Source organism: Numida meleagris, chromosome 10 (assembly GCF_002078875.1).
Source record: "Numida meleagris isolate 19003 breed g44 Domestic line chromosome 10, NumMel1.0, whole genome shotgun sequence".
Taxonomy (NCBI): Eukaryota; Metazoa; Chordata; class Aves; order Galliformes; family Numididae; genus Numida; species Numida meleagris.
In genome coordinates this window covers 681,467-707,489 of record NC_034418.1, presented here as the reverse complement: position 1 = coordinate 707,489, position 26,023 = coordinate 681,467, and the positions used below count along the sequence as shown (strand labels likewise).

The window sequence follows — 26,023 nt, the reverse complement described above, 5'->3', positions numbered from 1 at the left end:
CAGCCAATCGCAGAACGGGGGCGGCAGCAGAAGTCCCGCCCACGCACCGGGAAGAGCCAATGGGAGAGGGCGCGCGCCGCCATGGCAGGCCGCGGAGCCTGGATTTGGGGGGAGCCGGGGGTCGCAGCTTCCATTAGCTTCCCCTGCACAGCTCTGAGGCCGTAACCCCAACTCTCAACGCAAGCAGAAGAACAAAAGAACGGCAAACACTCTTCAAGACGTTTTATTTTTGAACAGACGACTTTGCCACGCTCCATTTTGTCCCCTTCTTGGGTTTCCCACCCCAGGGCGCCCCTCAGAACCCCACAGCAAGCAGCCGCCCTGCCTGCTTCACAAAGACACCCCGCGGCGGATTGCAGCAGAAAGCCAGCCCCATCTACAGCCTTTCCATACGTGAAATCAATAGGACAGTCCTCTGCAACAGAGCTAGCTCCCTCCGGTGCCGCTGGCTCCCTCTGCCCAGCGCCAGCTGCATGGATCAGGGCAAAGTGCTCGAAAGCATTCAGGTCTTCTTGTCAAGAAAGCACGCAGACACTCAGACCCACGTCCACAAAGGCACCTGGGCTCTTTGGTCCCCTCTATTTCAACAGGACACCTAGATACCTCTGTGGGCCTCGGCCTTAGAGCCTAATCTCATACAGCACTTGGTACCGATCAGGATTCCCAGGCACTTCGGGAAGCTCTGCCTCGGTTAATCCTGGCCAGGGAAACCAAAGCCTAGAGTTAGCGGCATCTATTAAGGCAGAGTTCAAAATGGTTCTGTCCCACTTCTTCCTCTACAGCACGCTCCGTTATCTTTGTGCCTATCATCGCGTTTGGAAGCATCTGGAATTTCATCTCAAAAAGATTCTGAAAAGCAGAATGGCAAAGTGGAGAACACCTGAACTTTGCCAAGTACAGTCCGCGAGGAAATGAAGTGCCCCAGGCACCGGTTTGCCATACTGACCTTCATCAAAACAGCTGGAAGAGAATTCACATTTTAGCAAGAGGACTAACCCTCGCTCCACTCCTGATTCAGTCTGCATTTTGAAAAAAGTCAACAAGAAAATGACACACAGAACTTTCCTAGTGAAGACCTTTTACATGAGGCTCAGTGGGGACTTTTCCCCCCCTCTCCTCCTCTAGATGAAATTCAGCACCCTTGAGTTCAGGAAGGCAGAATGTGAGAGGAACAGCTAGACAGCTTGATCCTGGGACCTGTGCGCGGTGCTCTCAGCTCCCAGGTCAGTAGGAAGCAAGAGTACGCAGCATGAGGAATAGATCTCAGCTTTCCTAATGCTTGACAGCAAAGATGATAAAAGATTTTAAAAATAAAATACCTCACAGCATGAGAATTCGCTACAACAGTCTCCGCTACTGAATCGCTGCCAAGTGGGATGTTTAGGGTGTAATTATGTATGAGTTAGTAGAGCTCTACTAACTATCCCAATAATTTTAAAAAGCAACCTGTACAAGTCTTGGAAGAGAGAGTTATAGCCTCGGTGCAAAATAAGCGTAACTCCACTGACTTTTGTGCTACTTCACCTACACCAGGCGTGAACCCTGATTCCTTGTAGAAACCTAATAAAGTGGTCAAAAGCTGCTCGCTGAAATACATCCTTAACATACAAATGTCACAAATGTGTAACTCAAGTGGAGCAGACATTCCCCCCTATTATGATCCCTACCAAAAATACAAAGTGTGGCCCCAAACCTGCTCAGAGCAGGACTGACACATGGCAAGCAAAGTGCATTTTTAAAGAGTTACAGAATAAGACTGAACGTGTTATCCAAGTAACATTTCCCCCCTCCCTTCAAACACACTGGCCCAGAGTTCTTCTCTAGTCTTTTAAGTTAGCTCAATATTTTCCAAAGTGAACATAACCTTCAAAAACAATACTAATTAAAAAAAGATGTTTGCAGATACCTTAAAAAATACCCAGAATATCAAATTAATTCCAGTCCAGCATTATAATTAGTTAAGAATACCTCCCGAAAATTATATCCTCACAAAAAAATGTGGATATCGAAGTTAAAAGCATCAGAAACATTATGTACTTGAAAATACCACCGATCTTTTAACAATTAAAAACAAATCAGGATTTTCTTTGGAATCACCGAGTTATTAAAACGTGAATTTCTCTACAGTCTCCACACTGTCCTTTCAAATCAGTCTGTGACAGAGCAAGTCTTGGAGCAGTTTAATATCCACTGTTGGAAGATATAGTCTCTGACCAGCAGGAGGCTACATGAAACAAGAAACATCGGCATTCTTTTCTAGCACTGACTTCTGCCAAAAATAGAGACTTTGGAGCACGAGACAGAACGGCCCTGCTTTAGGAGATATTTCTTTTCTGAAATGCATTGTATGTGTATTTCCAGTGCAAATTTTTTCAGCACTTGCGACAGGCGAGAAGGAAAAGGGGAGGAAGAGAGACGCTCTCCTATGCTCTTGCTTGGAGGAACCAATAGCCATAACACACCGAACTACCAGCCTTCCTTACTGCTGAAACCAGTTCCCACTGCTGGCAACTGGAAATAGCTTATTAAAACATTTCATTTTTAATATAATCAGCTTACAGTTTAGCGTGAGATCTGGCCATGGCTACGGTTCTATGTGCGTAAAGATTGGTTAGAGATGCTTTCCCCTTTCTGTATTGGTTGGAGTTCATTAAAAACAAGTCTGTAGTACTTCACGTGTGTCATGAAATGTGAGAGATCTGTCTGACTCGGGTCTGTATTTCCTGTCGACACAAAGGGCAGGTCTCCAGTTGCAAGGCACACTCCATGCACAGGTCACTGGAGGAGAAAGAAAGAGAGTTAAAGCCTGGATTTACAACATTTACAAATATTTACAAAACTAGAAGAAAAAAAACCCACAAATCAAGCATTCAACAGTTTATTTAGCCTGCTAAAATAAAGCAATCAAGGTAAGTCTTTCAGTGTGGAGATTAGGAACTGCAAGTCAGGTGTTGTGGATCCACGTGCTTTGAGAGGAGCTCTCGCTGCTCAGCACCTTGCAGACCTGGAACTGCTGGTGCAGTCGGCCAGGATTACACCTGCACTCTTCATTTCAACTCTCATTCAGGTCTGGAGAAGGAGACTCCCAGATCTGTCACAACCTCTTGCTAAGGCACACTGGACGTCTGCTCTTTTTAAACTTCGTGGCAGGAAGACCCACGGCAAGACTGCTTCTGTGAGTGCTCTAAAAACACTACGGAACTGGACTTCACTGCATTAACTTCCCAGTAGGCTACTGAGAACCACAGAAAAATTAAGGTTGGAAAAGATCTCTCCGATCGTCAAGTCCATCTGTCTCGGACTAATTCAGTGTAGGACAGTACCAGGTACTAGAGTATTAATCATACTGCTGCCCCATTTTTATCTTTTATAGAGATTTGTGACTTCCAGTGATCAACTTATTGAATGCTTAATATTTTAACAAACATCTGGGTGCACAATGAGTTTTCTCCTCTCCCCACATGATTTGGATTGTGCAGCACCTGGACTAAGCCAGCATTCATCAGTGAAACCTTTGAGATCAAGAAAGTAGACTATGCTTTTCCCTGCCCTGAGCCACACACTCACACAGCCACCGTGCCTTTACAGCCAGCAAGGGTGGTAGGAAAGGCAGGAAGTCCGTGCTTAACTGCCACCAGACACATCCTTAAAATGATGAGTTATTACTTCCTTTGTGCTCTGCAGTCAATCAAGATAAGCAGAGATCGTATTTACCTCACCTAAGATACACATCAACCACAGACCTTGTTTCTCGGTGCATTTTTCTTTACTTGCTTTTAAATGAAACAGTTTTTACCTGTGTCCACACGGCCTGAGTTCTGTGTCTGCCACCTCGTCACAGCAAAGCGTGCAGCAGTTCTCTCTGATGCTCACTTGCTTCAGCAAAGCCAGGCGCCTGTGTCTGAACAAAGAGATGTATCCCTCACATTAGCTGGGCTCTAAACTGCTTCGAGTACTGCACCAAGAGCAACGCAGCACGTGCTCGTGCTACTCAGCGCTAGTGCTGATAAACATGGATAAAAATCTACAGCGCAAAAAAGCCTTAAGACATCCAGAGTTGTTCAGAGCAGTCTTTGTTCCCCCGTCCTGGCCTGTCAGAAGGGGATGAAGAGCCAGGTTACAGCTCTAGCCCTCGCAGCTGAACGCTTCCATTAAAATGTTGTGTTGGTGTAGTTTAAAGAGGAAAATAGCACCTATCCATCAGCAAAGCTTGGAAACCCTGTACTGCTGTAACACAGAAGAACACAGATTGAAAAGCAAACTGATAGCCCAGTATGGCAATGCCACAAGGGAAGAAAATGTACACTTCCTTCTCCTTGGCATGTATGTTATACAAAGGAGTCCCTAGAACATTTCAAGTGTAAAAAGTGTATATACGTATACCCAATTACACACATATATATAAATATGCAAGTGTGATCGATTGTAATTATAACAATATTTATATTTACACACACACACCTCTCTATATAAGCAGACATTAAAAAAATCATGTTAATTATCATGAGGAATGTAATTTTTAATTAAGCGAGTTTAAGAAAGAAATCCATGTGACCTTTCTGGCCAGCAGGTAATATCAGAGCAAACTGGCAGAGCTCCCACCTTTGCTGAAATAGGACATTGCAGATGTGGAACGCATGCTACAAGACAAAGCTGGTCAGTGGCAGGGTGCAGTGCCCAGCCCAGGCTAGACACTAAATCCATTACACTCAGCACAACCCCACAGGAGTTTATGTGAACCCCTGTGATGGATAATTGAGGTCCCACCTTTGGTCCTAGCCTTTTTTCCCCAGTCCCTGTTAAGATCAAAGCCATCTTGTAGATTATAATTGGCATACAGCTACCCAGCAGCTCAGACTGTGTCAACTAACATCACCCCGTCCACACAAAGAGCAGCAGTGTCCCATGCTGAATGCAGCCTTTCAGTGCTATCGCATACTGAGTAGGCGCCGACACAGGAGGCGAATGGCTCCAGCCAGATAGCAACAGGAAGCCAGCTCCTCCTCCTTCTGTACAGCTTTTGTGACAGCCAAAGCCTCGTTCTTGCAGCTACTGCATAAACACTGCGAGCCCACGGTGACACCAGTGCCATCACACCCAAGCATCAGCTCTGTACAGCACGCAGCTAAAAGCTGCCAAAGTCCTCATCCGAAGCATGCAACTATTAAGACACCTGCTGGGAAGAAGGGCTGATGGAGAATGATAATTAACATGACACCTTAAATGAGCTAAATCAGACCTTCCACGTCAAGCAGGTGTGAATTACTCTGGCTACAGGGAAGTGCAGAGAGTCTTGCAGGTCGGATTTCATTTTCTCTTTGCATAAACTCAGTATCACACGTCTCAGGCTTTGCCAGTGTGCCACTCGGATCCAAGACTAAGGTAGGTTTTCTATTTTTAAGTAATGTGCTATTCAAGCACGTAACTCCCTGTAACCATCAGCAAGATAATCCAAAACCAACCCGCATTTCTTATGGCTCGGGCGCCCACTTCCAACTTAATGAGAAGCAACAAAAGAGTCTTTGAACCATATATATGTAAACAACAGCCTAGAAAGCCAGCGCCAGATGAAGCTGGAAAGCTGGGATACACACCATCATTCTCCTGTTACTGCGTGTGTTCCAGAAAATTGTTTCCTTACCAATGACCTAATCCAGAAAAGCTGTCAGGTTTCAAACCTGCCAAAAATACAGGAAGTTCGGGAAGAATCTACCCCAGTTTTGCCTGGGTGGATTTACATTGAGGTGGCTAAGCACTTGGATGTTTGAATCACCTTTGTTGGCAGAATGCACCAGAAGGGGTTAACTCCCATCGGAATCAGAAAAGACCAACAACTTCAAGACATACAATAATTCAGAACCTCCAGGCTACCAGCATCAAACTAGGGCAATTTTAAACGAGACACACTTTTAATTAAAAACTATAACTCCTCAACCAACTCAATTGTTCTTACACAGCACGAGACACTTTTAGCTCACTTTACCATGCAATAATAGTTAATTTTAAACTACCCTAGTATTGCACATAATTACTTCAATGGCATTTGTCTGTGTATTTCCTGCTCTACTTGTGACACCTTGATCCTTTTCTAAAAGAGACTTGTGGAGGTATGATCTCAGAAAAGATCACTTTTATAAGTATAATGCAAGGCTACCCAACTCAGAAGTGAAGTGTTCTATTGCTCTGTACTCAGACAAAAGGATTACCTTGGCAAAATGATCTTCTCCTCTGCTGTCAGAAAGGCATAATCATTAAAGGTACTAAATTTCATTGGTGGTGGGTACTTGAAAGGTTTTGCCCCAAAGTTGAACTCGCATTGTTGGTAAGACATGAAACTAGCTGCAGCAAAAAAGCCAGACCTGCAACGTGAGGAAAAAACATTTCAGGATTGACTTAAAGCAGTCAGAGCTTTCTAGCAGTGATGCTTTATTATCACACAAAAATACACCTCGAAACAAAGAAAACTTTCTTAAGTAGATTTGGTTAAGCTAGCAGGAAGAAAAACCTCTAACACACCCCGTGTCCTTTCTTAGTGCTCAGCCTTGGAATTTACTGTCAGAATTTATATGAATTTACTCCCGAGTCAACCAATAAATGCTGCTTACTCTACAACCAGGATTAGTCACACTTACAGTAAGAGCAAACACATACATCTCAGCAGCCCACAGCCTGATCCTCTTTACATCAATCCATCAGCTCAGGTCTCTCCTTCAGCAGTGGAAGCGGATACAACATTTTCCTCCCCAACAACAACTGCTCAGTGCATCTCCAACGCTGTCAGCCACTGGGGAGAGCCACGTGCCTGCTGCTCCTGGCTGCTTCATTTGATCAGGCACAAGACTGGCAAACTTGCAAGGCTTGTATAAGCTCCATAGGAGTGGTGTACGCTATGAATGCTGATCTGTGAGCTCCCTTAGCACCATGCCCATCTGTCTCTCCTTGCCCCTGCAGGATTACCCTGGGACAGCTGTCTGCTTCACAGCCATGCAGACACCTTATAAAAGCACCAGAGCTATCACTCACTCCTTTCAGTTTTATTTACAGAAAGGCCTCAAGCTGAATATTTGTGCAATTTCTAACTGCATAAAAGAATCTGTTAAGTACACAAATGCCATACTCCACATGAAAGAGATACAAGCTGAATAGACAAGATATTTTTGAGACTTTACACCCTGTGCTGCTTCCATCTCGCTTGCATCTTGAACTTCGTTTCGATGAAAAAACACCAGTGAAGTCATTAGCACAGTAATGTCCATTTAGAAAGTACTGCAGTGTTTAATCAAGCTGCACAGGAAGCCTCTCTCAACGATCACCACCAGAGCTGAAATGCTGAACTCCGTGACAGTCAGAGGAACGAGTCACAGGTTAATTGTAACAGAGTTGGAAATATTAGCCTAACACCGCTCTGTAATGCTGTCAGAGAAATCTTGCCCTGAATATTCAATGTACTACTATAGGCCCCGGCCCCACTGCAATGCAGCAAGTTAATACAGTCTTCACAATTCACAAATCCACTTGTAAAACGTTATCTGAGCTGTGACATTTCTAAGCAACTTTCAGCTGGGAATTAACTTTTCAAACAGAATTTTTTTTTTTGCATAATTAGAACTATTATCCATACAGGTCACTGTCATGCCAACCAAGCACATACTTACACAGCTGATGAAAAGACTTGCTTCTCAGCAGGAAGCTGGTTTCCATTCAAATAGAAGATCATTTGCTTTTCTTGCAAGTCTAGGAGAAATCCTATTGTGTCTCCTTGAGTGCAAAAGAGAGATCATTTAAACCGTTCAATTTCGTTAAGTGTCAATAGCTGAAACAGTTACATAGAAGTATCATGCATCGAAGCGAGCCGTCTCACTAGGAGTGAGCACAGCAAAAGAAACAGAGTGGAACAGGCTGTACTAGCAAAAAAAACGGGGCAATGTGGTCAATAAATGAAATATTTCAGTCTGCCAGAGTGCCAGTCCCATGCAGAGGTAGGAGCACTGCAGAGTCCTAGTCAAGCCAGGAGGAGAGCTGCTCCCTCCCCACCTGTCTCTCCTGGGCTTATTTTACACTCGTTGAAGATATCTTCAGAACACATACTTGCTAAGTTTCTAATGTGCTTGTGCCAACCTTGGGAGAAATTTTTAACAGAAGAGAAGGCACAGAGAGCATTTATCCAGCAAGACCCTCTACACACATTGTGCAACAAGAGCACGGTGCCCGCTTTGCATCTTTCAGCCACTGCCAATACTAGTAAAGCCACAATAATTATTAAACGCTTTGCATCATCAGGATTAGGTGATAACTATTCCAGTCACACCTACTAACAAGCTTTGTATTCCAGATGCCCGCAAAAGGAAAAATCCTGTGCAGAAAGCCAGTTAGGATAAGCAGCAGGAGATAGACTGGATATAGACTGAATACCTTCTTTCCAGCAGGGATGGGAATGTGGTTTACTTCTGGCATTATACCAAATCAGCTGCCGGCAGCCATCGTACGCACACGAATACTCGTCGTCTCCAATGCCATAACCTTCCTTTAGGAAAAGGAGAAGCATTTCAGCCATTTCTCATACGGATGAGCTAAAGCATTCAGCTAAACCACTCCTCCAAAAGCAGGATGGGTTTCCCCCACCATCTCTTGTTTTTCAGTAGAGCCTTGGCTTCATTTTCACATCAAAATGAGTTTGTTGGGGGTGAAGAGGAAAAAAAGAAAGGGATATTCCCTCTAAAATGTTTTTCAGTCTCTGGAAGCTCAAGTTCTATTTTCTACTAGCTTTTTTGTCATCTATTTAAAAGATCTCAAGTCCAGAAGCTGAATACCCATGTTCACTTCTTGAAGCTTAAGAAGTCAACACGGGCATGTAACCCCTCTCTTATCTTGAAGAGATAGTCTTGTAATAGATGCCCACACCATATCCAAGTGTGACCAGAACACTCAGCACACAGAGTGACAGCGGTCCCACAGGGCCTTCGCTGAACGTGCTGCGTATCGTGTCCTGTTTGGGGACAGCCTCTGTTTGAAAGAAGTTCCCAGCAAACACAACTTTCAGAGAGGAAGACGAATCCATCATGTAGGACAGCCCAAACACGAAATCCGAAAGCACTCTGGAAGACAGCTTCCTTACGTGGCTGGTCTGCAGTGCAAATACCAGCCAGGGTCTGATTATATAAGATGGCCCAATTAAAGCTACACCCTGCTAATGAATGTTTCGTATCGTATTCAGGACTGATTTTTTGTTTTGTTACACATACTGGAAATAAAGAGCACGTGGCTTCTCTGGTGAGTGCTCATAAGATAATATCCTTACGTTTCAGGTAGAAGAAGCTTGATGAACTTATATGCCAGCAGCATTTAGCCACCAGCAAAACAACCATGGCAACAGAGAATCACCCAGCTCAGATATGACAGCTTCTGTTTCCATACCTTGTCCAGGAGGCAGACAGAATAATGCATACACACCAAGCTCCTTACCAGTAAGTGGGAAAAATCTTTTAAACCTCTTAGCATTCCGAAGGCAGACATGCTGTCTCTCATTTCAAACAGTTTCCATTACACTCAACAACAACACTGCCTGTTCTTAGCACAGGTCTGTAGGGTTTGGCTGCTTTTTTGTTTGTTTGTTTAGCTAAATTTAAAACAGCACTCAATTCCACGCTAGAATTGTGGGACTGGACTTTGGACACGATACAGAGACAGATGCATGTCATAGACCAGCAGAAGACAATGCTACTTACATTAATAAATGGAAAAAAGTGCAGAGAGACCACAGGAAGACTCAAGTTAGATGGTGAGAAAGGCCACCCTCCCATTCCTGTGGGTTTCTTGCCACTGATGTCTCCATTCACCTCCTTGACACGTGTCTCTCACAGTCCCCAGCCAATATTTACTCACATGTCTGTATTTGGCCTATCTTCATATCAGCTTCTGCATCTGACACAGCTGCAGAATGACTTTCTATAATAACCAGAAATGAGCGGGTTTAACTGCCTGTCTCTATATTCAAGTAAGTAAATGCCTCTCCTGAAGGAAATTCCAAGTGGGAGCAGAAAACTGTGTAATAACAACTATAAAATAGGATTACAGGTATATTTCTTGTCAAGCTCAGCCAGTAGGAACATCAACTTAAAATCTCAGCCCTGTATTTCCATTCCAGTCAGCAGCAGCAAGCTAGGTCACATAAGCCTTCTGTATTGAAATTTTAACTTGTGCTTTTATCTGCTTGACAGTGGCTAACTTTGGAAGGCTGATAATGTGGGAAGTTCTTTCTAAGCTGAAGCAGACAAGCTTGTTGGGTAGCAGTCACTACATTATCTCAGCATTATGAAAATACATAAGCAAATACACTACAGCATATTGAGTTTGACAGCCATACAGAGTTACCATGAATATTTAAGGAGAAAGGGGTCCTAGTTCCATCTCTACTAACATTAGCAGAGATTTTTCTTTGACTGTGGGTTTGGACTTCATGTTCACTAGCACTTAAGAATAACGTGCCATGTAAGAGCATAACTTTAAACATTAAATACTGAAAAGAATATCTAGAATAAGATACTAAGCTAGCTGGATGAGAGTGAGAACATGGCAAACTATAAATAAGAAAGTGTGCTTATTCTGTATCATCAGAACAAAGGCAAGAAGGCAGAGAATTCAGTCTTTCTGTAATCCTTATGTTTAATCAAAAAGCTGCCACCCACGTTCCTGAACTGCATCATATTGCTTCTACCAGCAGGACCAATGATACCACGTTATCCCAAGGCCAACTGAAAGAACCATTTCCCCATTGAAAATGAATGTAATAGGAATATATGCTAAAGAGAGTAATCAAATGGCTGTTCCATGACCTGTGTAAGAAGGAGTGCATGATAATCTATTAGCTCTTAGTGAGCAATTGTTTACCTTGCAAAAAAACACTGAGGGAAACCACTGCTGTTACCTGAAGACTAAAGAGCTCCCAAGAAGAGAATAAGGCACAAGACATAAGCCATTTCCCCATAACTTACAGGCAGTGGCAAGTAGACACGCTGTCACTGCTAGCAATTACACCATATTTGTGTGACCAGCGTCGGTCTGTTGCAACGACAACCCAGTCCTCCCTTGTACCACTTGCATCCATAAAAAACAGCTTAGCAAAAGTACAGGGAAATTAAGGGAAAGATGTAAGCGCCCACTCGCTGCCACAGAATAACCAGAGTTATCTTCCTATGTGTTGAAAGTGAAAAAATACTGAAGTTATTGGCACTGCGTGTACTCACGTGGTTGAGAAACTTGCTGTCTTTGGTAGCCCATCCTATTTGCATCACTCCCGAAGTAATTACTGTGACTTCATAGTACCAAACTCCAGAATCAACACAGAACGTACATCTAACGCTTTCAAAAGATGAGGCATCGCATCGAGCCTACCAAGACCAAACCAGAAGTTAATTTTCTATAAAAGAAGCATTTAAACAAACTCCTTCCCCCCCCCCCCCCCCAAGAAGTTTTTTGCATGTAAGAACACATCGGCACAATGTTAATGCAATTTCAAAGTGCCATCTCTTCACAGTGTAACAGTCACACCCTACCCACCGAGCAGGCAAGGCTGAAATGTGGTTAGTGATAAGAGAAGCGAGGAAGTAAAGCATCAGTGGAACCAATTTTAAATACTTGAAGACAAAGGCAATCCAGACAGGAAGACCCGTGTCACTGGCTGTCAGCTAGCCCTTACTACAAAGGGCCAAGAGGAGGTCAACCTTACATGAAAATTCACCTAGCAAGTAGAGAAATAAAGCAACAGAGGAAGAAAAACAAAACGGATGGTTGAGAATCCTGCTCCTACAGGTGCCTCAAGGTTAGGCAAGACAAGCAGCAGGAATCCCACTGGTGAACAGTTTTAGTGAAAAATAAGCTGTCTTTTAAAGTGTCCTCCTCACTTTTCTGAATATAGGCATTACTTTACTTTTTTTTTCCCCAGTTGAAACCCTGAAATGACATCGTACCTCTAACCCATGCGGTGATATCTTCAGGTATTCACTGACATCGTTGCTGTTCAGCATAGCCCTGATGTTGGTCAGGTCAACCTTCTCGTATGTGAACTGCCTGCCTTCTTTTAAAACTGCCAAATAAAATCAGTCAAATTCATACCAAGATGCCAACTGTTTCAGGGTTTACCACTGTCTTTGTACGTTCAGTTGGGCAAGGTTCTCCTCATCCATCACATGTGGCAAAGATTGTGCCCCCTGTCCCCTTCTTTCCCCATCCCCACAAAAAAACAGTTCTCTACTCGCTCAATTTCAAGTGGGTGATGAACTTTATCTGAGCCAAAGCAGCTCTCCTGCCTTCCCCTTCTCACGTGGGAGGACCTGAAGCATTGCTCTTACCAGGTATCGAAGTGCTGACATGTATACATCAATTCACAAATCAAGATCTTATCTTAGGGCCACTTCTCATGTCCCTAATTTGCTACAGCACTTGTACAGATGTTTACTAAACAACCACCACTGGCCTACCATACACTGACTGGAGCCCTGTAAGCCCAACATTTTATTTTCCCAAATTTAACCAAAGGGCATTAGAAACTACCAAGTCCTCAAACCTCTCTCCTTGGAGAATTACCATTAAACGAAGCCATCCCTTTGCTATACCTACACAGATTGTCTAAACTCCACTGGGCACAGAATCCAACCTGGCGTTTCAAATAGTCTGGGTGATCTGTCCATTTCTCTAGCAAGATCAGTTGGTCGCTAATGCGGGATTCAGACACTGTCATTTTATTTTCACCTGCAATTTAAGAGCAAAAAAAAAAAAGAGTAATTGCTATTAACCAACCATACATTTTTTTAAAAAAATAAGTAACACCGTGCAACAGAAAAACAACAGCAAAAAAAAAAAAAGCCATACCAACTTTACATCTCAGCACTACAAACAGCATGAAGTTCTACTCCTGAGTTAACCTTGCAATCAAGCATCACACTTCTCTGCATGGAGTCAGACCAGAGTCAGGCCATGGCTTTTCTCCATCTTAATACAGGTTGTTTTTCCCCAGGAACAAAGGTTTCATGTTGTAACTCTTTGTGATGCAACTGCTCGTTGAGAAGTACTGAGTTCCAGCAAAACTCTCAGGGGTTTGTGGGTGGGGGTGTCATTAAAGCAATAAATACTTCTCCCTGCCCGCATGCACCCAATCATCGCTGCTCTCAATCTCTTTAATACAGATTTCTTTCAGTGACAGCAGCCTCAAGCCATAAGACTTTAGGCAGCGATTTCCAGCTGATGAGCTCTGCACTCAGCTTCAGCAAACATCTCAAGGGTTTGCAGGGGCAGAGGGGTGACACCACAACAGTAAACAGTTCTTCCTGCTTCTAAGTGCACCAATATTTCTCTTCTACGTTTGTGTTCCTACCAGTCCAGGCCTTCTTGCTTACAACAAATGTCATCAGATGAAGGAAATGACAATGACACGCCGCAGAAGCTGTAATGTTACTGTTAGGAGCAGCATCGGGCTGATACTTACTTGTTTGTGCAAACTTCTCCAATGCTATTAGTGCAAAAAGCATCACTGTCGGATGGGACTGGAAATTCTAAACAAGGGCAGTAAGAACAGTTAATAAATACACGATACAGATGGGTAGGAAGAGCTCTTTGTCCAAATGCCTCAGGTTAAAAGGCACTCCCAAAGTCACCTAGTCCCTCCCTCTGTCAACAGCTGGTTCAAGCAGATCAGGATGCTCAGGGCCTTGGCCCGTGGACTTCTGAGAATGTCCAAGGGCGGAGCTAAATTTCTTCTGGCAGCTAGGAACACTAACAAGCCACATGCAAATAGGATGTATGAGTTTTCTCCCCACCCTCCAAGAGGTCAAAGCAGATAGCTTGAAGTCAACCAAAGCAGGCCAACTAGACCGCTGCTTCAAAACGGCCATCTTTTCAACTCACACCAGCCCCACACCTATGCAGCTAAGCTAACAAGTGGAATCAGAATTGATTTTAAGTCATTAGCATTGACCTGAGAGCACTGAATAGAAACTTGACCTTTCTAGAACAAAGGACAGAACTGCTTCTCCAAAAGCAAACTAACAAACAACCTCTCAACTTTCTGTAAGGCTTCCATGAAGCCTCATTCCTTTAACCTACAGTAAAAACAGTCTAGGAACACAAAGAGAAAGATGAAGACTTCAAGTGTAAAGAAATAATCCAAAATAATTATTGCAGAGGAAGAAGAAAGTTTGAACTTAACAACAAAACAGAGGAATAATGATGAGAAGCCCTCTGTATCGTGATGTGCAGCAAGATCTGGTTCCTTTAAATATCCCCTTAGAACGAGAAGATAGGAACAGCAAGGTCTTGTGGTTTTTTTTTTAGGGGATATTTTCATTTGGACTTTCTGAACTTAAACCTCAACTTTCTGTACATTACCAGCATTTACCAAACGCTACCTGACCTTCTCACACCAAGCTGTTCTAATCACTACATATGGATATGTACTAAAGGATTTAGACACTTACCAAGCTGTGAAGTAAATATTCCAATATGCCCGGGCTGAGTAAGCCTATGCTTGCAGGACCTGTAAAAACATCAGAAGTTAGATCCATCCATGGGAACATACATTCACCACTGCTTAGAAGTGTAATATAGAACACAAGAGTCTGGCTGCCCTTTACTTCCAGAGGGAAAGCATGAATCATAGAAACATAGTATGGCTTGGATTAGAAAGGACCCCATGGATCATCAAGTTCCAACCCCCCTGCCACAGGCAGGGCCCACCAACCTCCAGAGAGGTTGAAGACTAGCTCCATTTACTAGTAGCTCTAAATAAGCCAAACCGGGTGTCTAATGAAGCTTATTTGATTGTGAACTATACAACTTGCAGCATCATGGCAAGCAGCCAATTAAGAAAAAACTGCCCTAAAATTCTGCCTGTTCATTCAAGAGCGATGCGAGGGAGTCAAGCTCCAGCATCTTGAACTCTGAAAAGCTGTGGCAGATTCCACCACAACATGAACAGATCTGCTGCAATTAGAAGGTATTGGGTCTCATTTCAACCTACTGTTACGAGAAGGTAGAAATATTACAGCGCAAAACGCTTCCTGCTCTTTTTCTTTACTTGGACAGATACAGTGAAATTATATTTCTAATAACCATTAGGTGATACTAGACAATCACTTTTTCTCCATTTCCTTTCCCTCAGGATGGAAGCTCAACACTAGATACAAAGACGACCAGCACTGGGAAGTAAACTTAATCATCAGTTACCAACAGAGCACTTATGGAGCTAAAAGGTTCAATATGAAAAGTCACCTTAAAATGGAAGTCCAACAAGGACCTTTCAAGTAGCACAGCAGAGAAAGTCTTTTCAGCCAGCTGCCATAGAACAGCACATGTTTAGCAGAAACAGCATCTTTCTTCCATCTTTCAACACGGCCTCGAAGACTACTGAGTTAATATTCCTGCATATTGACTACAGAACCACGTGTTCACAGCAATTCTGAGAGTAGGCCTAAGTCTTTTCTCTAGACTAATTACCAATGCTAAGACCATATCCTACACGCATGAACACTGATCCACAAACATATGTTTCAAGTTGCTAACCAACCATCGAAATAATTGGTTCTTTTTAAGTATCTGGCATTCTTTGTGACTCATTCAGATCCAAACTGGTGACTGATGACTGAACCTGTTCAATGTTTTAATCAAAGAGTGGAACAGGTCACACCTGCGAGACAAAGAGTCCCTTCCATGGAGAACACAGTTCAGCACTAAGAAAACTCAAGTAGTTTGGATTGGGGTGCGAAAGCCAGAGGTATCAGCAAGCTTCCGGAACAATCCCTTGGCTTTACCTGCTAACTTCTCAGCTAAACAGCCCAGTACCGCAGTTGTATTCCGATGTTTAGCAGGGTGGCAGGCGTCCTGGCAAGCAGCAGCTCCGCTTAAGTTTAATATTTCAGTTAACTTTTGTAATGCATCCTGAAAAAAGAAAAAAAAAATCAGAAATCTCTTCAATGTGAGACACACTATTTTCCCCCAGTTCAATGTATGATTTGGTGGAGTCACTGTCCCTGGAGGCGTTCAAGAAACGTGCAGATGTGGCACTGAGGAATATGGTTTAGTGGGCAATATTGGTGGTAGGTGGATGGTTGGACTAGAGGATCTTAGAGGTCTTTTCCAACCTTAGTGATTCTATGATTACGACACATTGCTTTTACACTGTATCACCAAAACCAGAGATAACCATCCCTTGCTGTCTAAGATAAAAAAAAGATTAAAAAGAACAGAGGGGAAGAGAAGTTCAACATATCCAAGAGCTGCAATTTTAAAATTACCACCGGTCTGTTAGTCTTGGTTATGAGCAACATCTTCTAGGCATAGACAAGTGAGCCACCTACAGCAAGAGGAATTCAACACTAGGAAAAGGCAGGCAATACCAACGATACCTACAGCTGTATCAATTTAGGATGCTGCCGGCTTTACAAGATGTCCTAAATGGTCTCCTTGAAAACATTTGTGGCTTTCTGTAGTCATACTAATTTAAGAAGTGACAATAAAGGGAATAAATTGAAAACACTGTGCTTTGATTTGCTCCATTCAAGCAGTACGGTATGGACAAAATTCAAGATAGGTTTGAATCCTAACATTTTCAGGGTAGTCAAGGGTTACCTAGAGCCAAGTGATCCAACAGAGAGAACTCTGCCCTCCACAATTTCTAAATTCTCCTAACTTTCCAGACTTCATGACAATTTCAGCCGATTCAAATATAAACTACATAATCTCAGGCTAGGATCTAATTAAAATAGAACTTCTCATACTGAAGTCATCAGCAGGCCTTTCGAAGAAAAAAAATAGTACCACTCAAGCTGGATGCTTATTTGCTGTTCCAGCAGCAGCGTGGTCCATGCTTAAATCAATTTTCTGCACTGGAGCCTGCAATTTGTACAGAGATAAGACTGAAAAGCAGTTATTCTCCCAAAACAAACGCCAGAGAAACAGAGCTGATGAACAGGACTGACACTAAGTGGAAAGAATGGCGAGAGAAGAAAGGATGACTGAGCCAGAGACTTGGGATGGAAAAAACTAAAATTAGACTCTTGACATACCCTGTACTGCCCTTAGACATTATTAAAACCTTCACAGACATCAACTACTCTGAGTTAAATAAAGACTTTATAGACTGAACAGCTTACTGTGCTGCCATTTCAACTTTATGGACTTCACAGCCTACCAGAACAGAACAAAAACCAGCCTGCTACTGTTCTCCAGCTGTAGCAAGAGTTGGGCACTGACTTAAAACCCTAGTGACCAATACTTAAACTTCTGAATATGGAAAAAAAAATGAACAACAAGGACTTTAATAGGCTGCACATGACCTGCAGATCCCATGGCTGTAGCTCCTTGCACTTTGTTGTGCTGTGAAGAGACTGCAATAGGGAAAAAGCCCCTGAGCAACCCTAGAAGGAGGCATCTTGTTTCCTCTTATGGTCAACTATTTCACAGCTAACTGCATTGTGACTCTTGAAATACAAGTCACCTCAGCACTCAGTAAGTTGTACAGCTGAAAAAAAACCCAAGAACTCTTAATGTAGAGCAGAGGTCTACGTTTCCCTCATTAAAATGTCGGTACCAGCAGAGTATGAACACTTCACGTCATCTTTCCATCCAAGATCAGTGTAATGGTCAGTATAAATAAGTGCTCAGATTTGCCAAAACTGAATCTAGGTATTTCACAGTTAAAATGTCTTTTGTTCAACTCAAGACGCCCACTTGCACTGCATTCCTTATGTGCAGGGAAGGAACAAACTAAATAGTGAGTGGTACATTTGCAGCTTTCAGAACTAAGGGAAAAGCAGCAGAACAGCCCTACGTGCTCACTGCTGCTGCGTGGCAGAAAAAGAGCAAAGGAAGCAGCAAAGGACCGAGGTCCTCTTGTTCTCCCCCAGAAAGCTGTGCTTTTTCCACCTTCTACTACACTGCTTCTAGTGTTAAGCAGTAAGTAGATGCCAGGTCACCAAAAATTACTCAAAGTTACAAGTTACACCCAATTTCTGAGCAGTTAACCGTCTTGCATAACCAATGAAACCCACCCAGAAACTATCATGGGAGTGGCACCCAGGGCCAACTGAAATCCAGCTGCAGATAAACTCACTATTTCAACTTACTTTTGTTGGCAACGGGCATTCATCAAGGAGCAGCGTTATAACGGCCGGCCCCAGCGGATCCTCTAGTGGAATAACTCTAATTAAAGACTGGACAACTTCCAGCCAGCCTTCATCTGTCAACCACAAAACAGAAGTCACGTTTAGAATTAGCACCTCAATCCTAAGAGTTCAAAACACATCAGCATTTAAGTTTTCAATCATTGAAATTGCCCAGCGAGCTTATAGGCACAAGGAAAAACAACCCACGTTTTCAATGTTATAGCAATGTCTTAGTTTGTAGCTTGGAAGTCTAATTTCAAGGAATAATAGCAAACACTGTTACTGTTTGGAGAACAGTCCTGCCCAGGCCAGAGCATACTTCAGTTAGGAACACTCCTAACTGTGGACAAGCACTTGGTCCCAGTGCCATAACCCAAGAGCTTGGTGTCCAATGTCATAGCTGGACGCTGCACTCATTATGACACTGAAAAAAATACGCCTGGCCAGAAAGAAAGCCTGCTCTGCAAGGAACATGGACCTCACAGCAACTGGATTAGCTTCTCCCATGCCTGGTCTTCTAAAGAAAAACTGATTTTGTAAGGAAAGAGTATAGGCAGTAGGCCTTGACTACTCATTGATGTGAATCGATGAGATGTTAATCAACTACTAAAAGCGTAAGCAATTTGGATTTACAAGAAAAGTGGCATGAGAAGTAAAAATAATTGTGTCTGCACCTGCATACAAGAGAGCTTCCACAATAACAAATAAACATAGATAACATTTTTGATCTTTGGACTCGTTAGATTTGTTTTGATCTTAGAATTTGCACATTACTCCAAAACACATTTTGCTGAATTGCTCCAATATCTCATCATGTTGATGAGCTTATTTTAATAAGATCACATTGTCTGGGGCCGATACCAACTCTGTTAAGAGACTTCATTCAACTCAAGCAGAAATTTGGTGCAGGTCTCCAGCTGGATGGGTTCCTCCTCCCATAACAGAGATAAAGTAACCCTCGCATAGACACAACGTGGCTTGCAGAAGAACTTCAGAACAACTAAATCAATAACATGGAGGTCTAAGGACAGCAAAAGCCTAGACAAAAGGCAAGTAGTATTTGGCAATGGTGAAGTACATATTTTCAGCCATGTTTACATATACAGGCTGGTTCTGCCCTCGTGCAAACAGGCATTCTTTGTGGCTTATGGTTTCACATGTTTGCGTTGGATTGCTCACGTAGGAAGCGCAGCAGAGCTCACAACACTCAGACAAACGCCCATCAGCTCAGAGAATCTTCTGAAGGGCAGAACTGTGTTTTGGAGTCCAAGCCCCTAGAGCTACAGCAAATCAATAAAACTCACACTAGCAGTGCAATTATTTTGCAAATAAAAATAGCGTTTGGGTTTTTTTTTTTTTTTTTCCCCCCTTTGGAGTCACAACTGAAATGCCCAACACAGTGCCTTGGTACCTGTTTCTGCCATTTCATGCAACGTGATCATTGAATAAGGAGGCTCCTGGTCACTGAAAGAGATATTACACAGGTCAACGTTTATGCACAACCTTCAATGCAATACACTGAATAAAATGATAAAGACACAGAAAATGAATCCTGTAAGTATTTAACAAAGAGAAAGTTACACTGGCTGCAGTGCACCAACGCCATTTTCAGATCTGAAATACAGATGGGATTTAGGCTGTTTTCTAGCTTAAAACACCTGCATATCTACAATACCTGCTATATGAAATCGTTACCCATATTTACAGGTCTAGAATCTAAATACACTGCTTAGGCTTAATGCTATTCATTAGCAAAGTTACTCTGATTAAGTAACAGAGGTCACAAAGTGGACGAAGAGCAGTGCACAAGGGATGCACCATCAACAGGCTTTGCTCAGAAACTCTGCTTTTCCCCATCCCCCCTTCTCTAAATTGAAAAGCAAGCTGTCTAGCAGCACCATATATTACTAATTCATTAACAAGAGCAGCAGGAAAACATTAATGCAGTTTAACAGAAAATATTTGACCCAAATCCCTTTCCAATATAGAAAAAAAATAATAATCCAGCTTAGATTCGTTCCTTAATTTGGTTTGCTGGAGCAAGGGCAAGGAGCTACGGCCACATCTGCTCATCAGAGCAGGCACTGCCATTGGAATTACCTAAAGCAAAGTCTCCAAGCCCTATTCAGTAAGCATTTATGGGACCACAATAAGCAATAAACAGGGAAAGCAAGTGCTCATTGCAGATCACGCTACAACTCAATTGACAGCTCATCTCAAGGCATCCTCATGCTTTAGAGTTTAGGAGAGGACTGCCAGGAAGGTTTTGGCCTCCCACTGCCCAGACTCCGATCCTTGGCTCCTCATTGCTGTGCTATCCCACTGAAATCTACATTTCCAACTGAGCATTACTTACGTCTCCATTTAAATTGACTTTGCTTGCGCATGGTTTTTGACATGAAAACACATTTGTCATCTTCCCTACCATCTCCTTTTGTTTCAGTTGTGGTGGTTCCAAAAAAATCCAGCTCTATGAAGAAACAGGCGATAACAGAACATACTCAACCCTGCGGACTCACTCACACTGGAAAACAAAATTTCCAGATGTGGATTTTCTTCTTCCCTCCCTCAAGTCTTCCTTCCTATTTACCTAAGAAGGGCCATCATGAGCTTCAAGTCTCACAGAAAGGTTCTTTAAGCTTCTTTCATGCACATTTAGATAATCTGCCTCATGAAGACACTCCCCCACTATTCCCAGCCATAGGTCTTTGTCCTACAGAACGGAGTCTTGTAATACTTGGCTGTGATGTGCAACCAGCCGCGTCTCATCAACAGCCGTAACATTTAAGCAACAGACCACAGTAACCACGTGGTGCTCGTGAGACAGAACCTGGAGCACTGTATGCACTTTTGGTATCCCCCATGTGAAAAATGGGGGGCCCGCTGGAAAAAGGACCCAACTGCCATTTCCTGGAATTGGTCCACACTTGCCAAGGCCCTGAGCCACCTGCTCCGACTGGGTCTAAGCCACAGGTTGGAGTGGATGAACTTCAGAGGTCCCTTCCAGCCTACGTGGCACTGAGGGACGTGGTTGAGTGGGCATGGTGGTGATGGATGGGCAGCTGGACTAGATGACTTCAGAGGTCTTCTCCAACCTTAACAGTTCTATGGTGAGCTGAGTCTAAGGAAGTATTTCACTGAGTCAGTATAACAAAACACCACGGCTTCAGGAATTTGTCAGAAATAGGACTCCAGGATCAGTGGCTACGCTTATTATCATTCAGCAGCAAAGGAAAGTACTTACAAGATTACAAAACCGATTGCAAGAGCAACAGGACCAACTACATACAGAAGCATTGTGAAACAGCCTAAGGAGATGACCTTAGGGGAAGGGGGAAGGCACGAGATCAGGGAGAGACTTTCAAGAATTTTGCACAATTTTCACTTAATGTTTTGCAGACAGATCCCAATGTAAAAGGTAAAAAACCAAAAGCAACAACAACAGCCACACCAATCCCCTCCCAGCCAACGCCACACACACCTCTTCAGCTCAGATTCTGCTATTTCCACTGAAGCATTTTACAAGAGGAAAGCAAACTCCTCCTCCGCAGGCACGTTCCAGGGCAAGGATACAGGTCTATGAATCAAGACTTGTGTATCCTGAGCTTCATCCAGCTGAAACTCAAATCCCAGTTGTGAAGCTACAGTAACATTTTTCCTTCTCTTCTGGTCTGATTCCTAACCTGCACCTAGCCCAAAAGGTGAAGAGCTAGCTTAATCCTCCGGTTCTGAGGTCCTTTTATAGAGTTCTGCAGAAAGCAGTGCAAACAAAACAAAACAACCCAAATAAGAACCTATCCATAAATATCCCACACGCCCTCAATGGATGCTTTGAGCACGCAAGGAATGCAGCACTGCAATCGCAAGCTGAACCGTCACAACATGCAGTCTTTAAAAAGTACTCAGACTTAGAAAGAAAACCCCAGTCTCTTTATACAAACTGACAACCATCAACGCTCTCAATTTTGTTTAGCCATTTCCAAAGAAGCAGATGCAGCCTGAAAACAGAAACCTTGCTTAGCAATCAGTGTTTAGGACAGAAGTCGCTGAACTCTGTAAGGTTCGCTGCTGCCTAAGCTGTGTATCTATGCCAGATAAGCAATACAGAGCACGCTCCTCGTCCCATCTGGGTGCAGGCCCACACAGGAATGTGAGAAAGCTCCTCAGCTCCTGCAAGAGTTTGTATCTGGGCGCTCAGGAGCTATGGCTATTACCTAAGAAAGGTGCTCCTCTCCTAAGCCTCCAGATGGAAACACGCTGCTGCTTCAGGGAGGGCCAGGTGTAGATCGGTGAGAGGATGGAGTCACAGTTTGAGAGAAGACAAGAACATTGCATTTTCATTCATGTTGAATTATTCCTTGAGGTGGTACTTACTTATCTACTAACGTCCGAATTACAGCCAGTGTGTCAAGTACTAGCCCATCCACGTTCTGTTTTTTCCTTCTTGGTTCATGAGGTCCTCGCCCTCTCCTTGGTGGCCGGACAGGGTCCCTTGGGTGGCTTCTTCCATCAGGTGCACGTACTCTGCTGCTCTCTGTTTGCCGAGTCTGAGATTCCAAGTTGTCTTCTGCTCCGCTGTCATCGCGGCAAACACATGAGTTTCCCATCGTGCTAGCCCCCAAGGCTCCCAGCAAACGGGGAACGTGGTGCTCTAGAGTCAACAGTAAACCTTGAAAAAGGCTTCTGCTAGCATAGAACACAAGGAAAGCAACTACAATCATCTAGGAAGTTTTAAGAGCAATGTTTGTGTGGTCCTGAATTGTGATTGTTTGCATTATATGCGTTGCTACCGGCTGGAATGAATGGAAGTTGGAGACTTAATTTCGGATATAATCGGTTAAAATAGACATTGGTCATCCAGAAGGAGGCCTGAAAAAGCAAATCCAAAACAAGAGTCAGTCTTAAATCTGAATGGAAGAATTCTTGTATTAGTAAACAGAGCTATTCACAGCGTATGACATACCTAAGAAACAGTTTGCATCTGAAATCCACAGGCATAGGGGACAAGGATGAAGGAGGAAAAGCAGGAACCTCACTAGTTGGGCAGCCTCTCCCCACCCTTCATTTTTACCCTACCTGCTATTTTCCAGGCCTTGCACGTTTTTCAGCTGTGGAGGAACAATTCTGTCCTCAAGCCCAGTGCACTGCCACCTTTTAAGTATTAATAAACCACAGTTCCACGTCCTCTTTGCTGCCCACAGAGACACACTGCTCAGGCCACCAAACCAAAGGCTGCACGTGTACGATTCTTATTTCACATCAGGAACGCTCATTTTGAGGCAGATTCCACAAATTAGCCCAATTTCCTAAGAACCAGTCCTACAGCTGTGGCCTACTGCAACAAAGAGTGCGCTGAGCAGCGGACCAGGTGTTGATCCATCTGTGTGCAGATCCATCTTCTCAGAACGCGCCTGCTTCAACTGGATTCTCACCCAGAGCAGCAGAAACAAACAGGTTTTACAAACCCCATTTTAAGGCCTGAAAATCTAATGGATTTTGAAAGGGCTGTTTTCTGTAAAAGCAACATGCATCTTCGCTTCTGCCCTTCCCTTTCTGAGAAGGGAGATCAATTCACTCACTCTTTTGCACTCAGTTCAAAGGGTTTGAATCAACTACAGGCCCAGTAAGTAACTGGGGTTGCAGGATGCTCACTACACATCACTGAATCTGGAATGTTAGCAAGAGCAATAGGATTCCAAAGCCTGCCTGATCAGAAGGCAGAACACCCTATGGCTTGGAAAAATATTTCTGTATAGTCTTATGTAAAAAGTCTCAACTAAAATAAAGCCCCACTGAAGACATCATTTTGCTACTTAGGCACTTCAAGCATGCCAGGATAAATAAGCAACTCTGAAGACTAAATGCACATTATTCCTTTAAGAACTTAAGCAAGAATGGTGAATACCAGGTTATTACTGATCTACAGTTATTAAATAGTCTCACAGCAAACGTGTGGCAGCATAAAATCAGAAGAAAAACAAAGGCAGTTACCACCATTTAAATACAAAAGGTTCCCTGACATCTCAGCCAACTGGCAGCCGTGCAATGGCTGACTGCTATTTGGGACAAAAATCACAGCAGCATGATTTGGGAAGCCAGCCACCAGTCACAGGAGCAAGCAGAACATGAAGGATCTGAACAGACAGCCGTCACTGAGAAATTAGTGCAAACAAGCTCCCTTGGACTGTCCTTTATGTATTAAGCAAGTTGTCTTCTTTCAGTACTCTGGTATTAAGGAACTGAAGGTGAATTAGGAAAACAGAGCCCATCGTGGCATATTAAAGGCAATAAATGCAAGATCTTGAGTTCTGTTTCAAGATACTTTTAGATGGCAGATGATTGCAATGGTTTCGGTATCGCAGCACGCTTGCCTTGCTCTCTAAGCAGTCTGAGCACAGTAGGATGTGGGACTCCAGGCTCAGCAGTTATCCACCTGAGCCACAACAGCTGTTACCTCCTCAGTCAGCAGGGAGATAGCAGATGCAAGGCTGCCAAGAGAGATGCATAGACCTTAAGTGAAACGGTGCAAGACCACAGCCAGACTGCTTCAAATGACTTAAAAACACCATGAAAACCTAATATGAGCAAAAAGATTCAAACAATGTTCCAAGGAAGAACATATTAAATGTAATCCTAAGGAAAAAATAAGTACGTATGTATCCAGAGGATTTAAGGGTCTCGAAATATTGAAGTGTCAACCTGCATTACTAGTGTTACAGAACCTGAAGAAGTTGTTCTGTGACTTAAGAGTGTTAATACAACGGATCTACTTCAAAACAAGTGGGAAGAAGTTGTATGTTAGTGATCAGCAATGAGTAGAAACCTACCAACAAATAGAGACAGCAAGACTTAAACTGATTGAGACCTGGGTTTTCTAAGCATGACTGAAAACAGGTGATTGTGATCAACTCACCCTTACATGTGTTTGGTTCAGGAACGGCTGGGCTTGCTCACAAAGCACTGTAGCAGAGGTGGGCTGTATTTCTGCAGGTCGCAGACACATTTGTGTCAGCAGAAGCAGCACTGTGCATGCCTTTATCGCGGGCACTGAATCAGCACGGTCAGTCGCTTTCACTTTTTAGAAAACGTGAAAAAGAGTCTCTGAAATCAGAAAGAAAAGAAAGAACAGCTCATTTGGGAACTGCCTCCCAGGCTGACGCATCCCTCCTCCCTTCCGCGCCGCAATGCCACCAAGTCGCCCTCCGATGACTGCCTGCAGGAGGAACAGCAGCAGGCATCTTTTAGGGACTGCACTCCATGAACCACGTGCACCCCTTCCAACCCAGGGTATTCTGTGCAACGACAGAATAAACTCCCCTTATTTAGTAAACAGCCGAGCCTGACATCATCTTGCACACCAGGCTAAGTAACACACAAGAAATTTGTTTCCAAGCCTCAAAAAATGAAAAGATTAAACACTTTGGGACGTAAGCTAGCGGAAGGGGTTGCTACAGATCCACCTTGCAAACCAGCCTCGTTTGGATAAAGTCCAAACGCAGGAAGAGAGGTTCTGAAGTGCAATTCAAAACCAACCAACCCACAAAACCACCTCTTTGGAAATAGCGATGTACAAGACTGCACTTGAGCTGGCAAGATTAAGGAAAGCTTTACAACGCTGTGATGAGCCGTGAGCTCAGCATCTGGCTGCTGGCAGCCGGCTCGCCATTGAAATAAAGGGGCCCAAACTCTGCACATCTGTAACGCACGTGCTCAGCAGAGATAACAGCATCACCAGTACAAGGACTCAGAGGGCAAGCCAGTACAGGAGAAAACTTACAATCCAGGATGCATCCTCATTTCAAGAGAGCACATCCCGAAGGATGGAACACATCGGGATTTTTTCAGGAAGAGGCAAAAGTCTCTGCATACAA

At 43.5% G+C, this 26,023-nt stretch overlaps 1 protein-coding gene across 2 annotated transcripts; it reads right to left on the bottom strand.

Moving 5' to 3' along the window:
• RSPRY1 (ring finger and SPRY domain containing 1) lies at positions 208-26,023 on the bottom strand. 2 transcript variants are annotated; one of them, XM_021408040.1, is made up of 16 exons: positions 25,930-26,023; positions 25,066-25,253; positions 22,527-23,021; positions 19,564-19,616; positions 18,114-18,226; positions 15,801-15,927; positions 14,469-14,527; positions 13,481-13,547; positions 12,616-12,747; positions 11,967-12,082; positions 11,244-11,387; positions 8,413-8,524; positions 7,656-7,758; positions 6,207-6,359; positions 3,797-3,901; positions 208-2,778 (listed from the first exon to the last, which is right to left on the bottom strand). In XM_021408040.1, the coding sequence occupies exons 3-16, from the start codon at positions 22,871-22,873 to the stop codon at positions 2,682-2,684; spliced, it is 1,728 nt and encodes a 575-aa protein (XP_021263715.1). In that variant the 5' UTR covers positions 22,874-23,021; positions 25,066-25,253; positions 25,930-26,023; the 3' UTR covers positions 208-2,681. The 2 variants fall into 2 exon arrangements, with proteins under 2 accessions (XP_021263715.1, XP_021263716.1); XM_021408041.1 differs by having other exon boundaries at positions 25,072-25,253.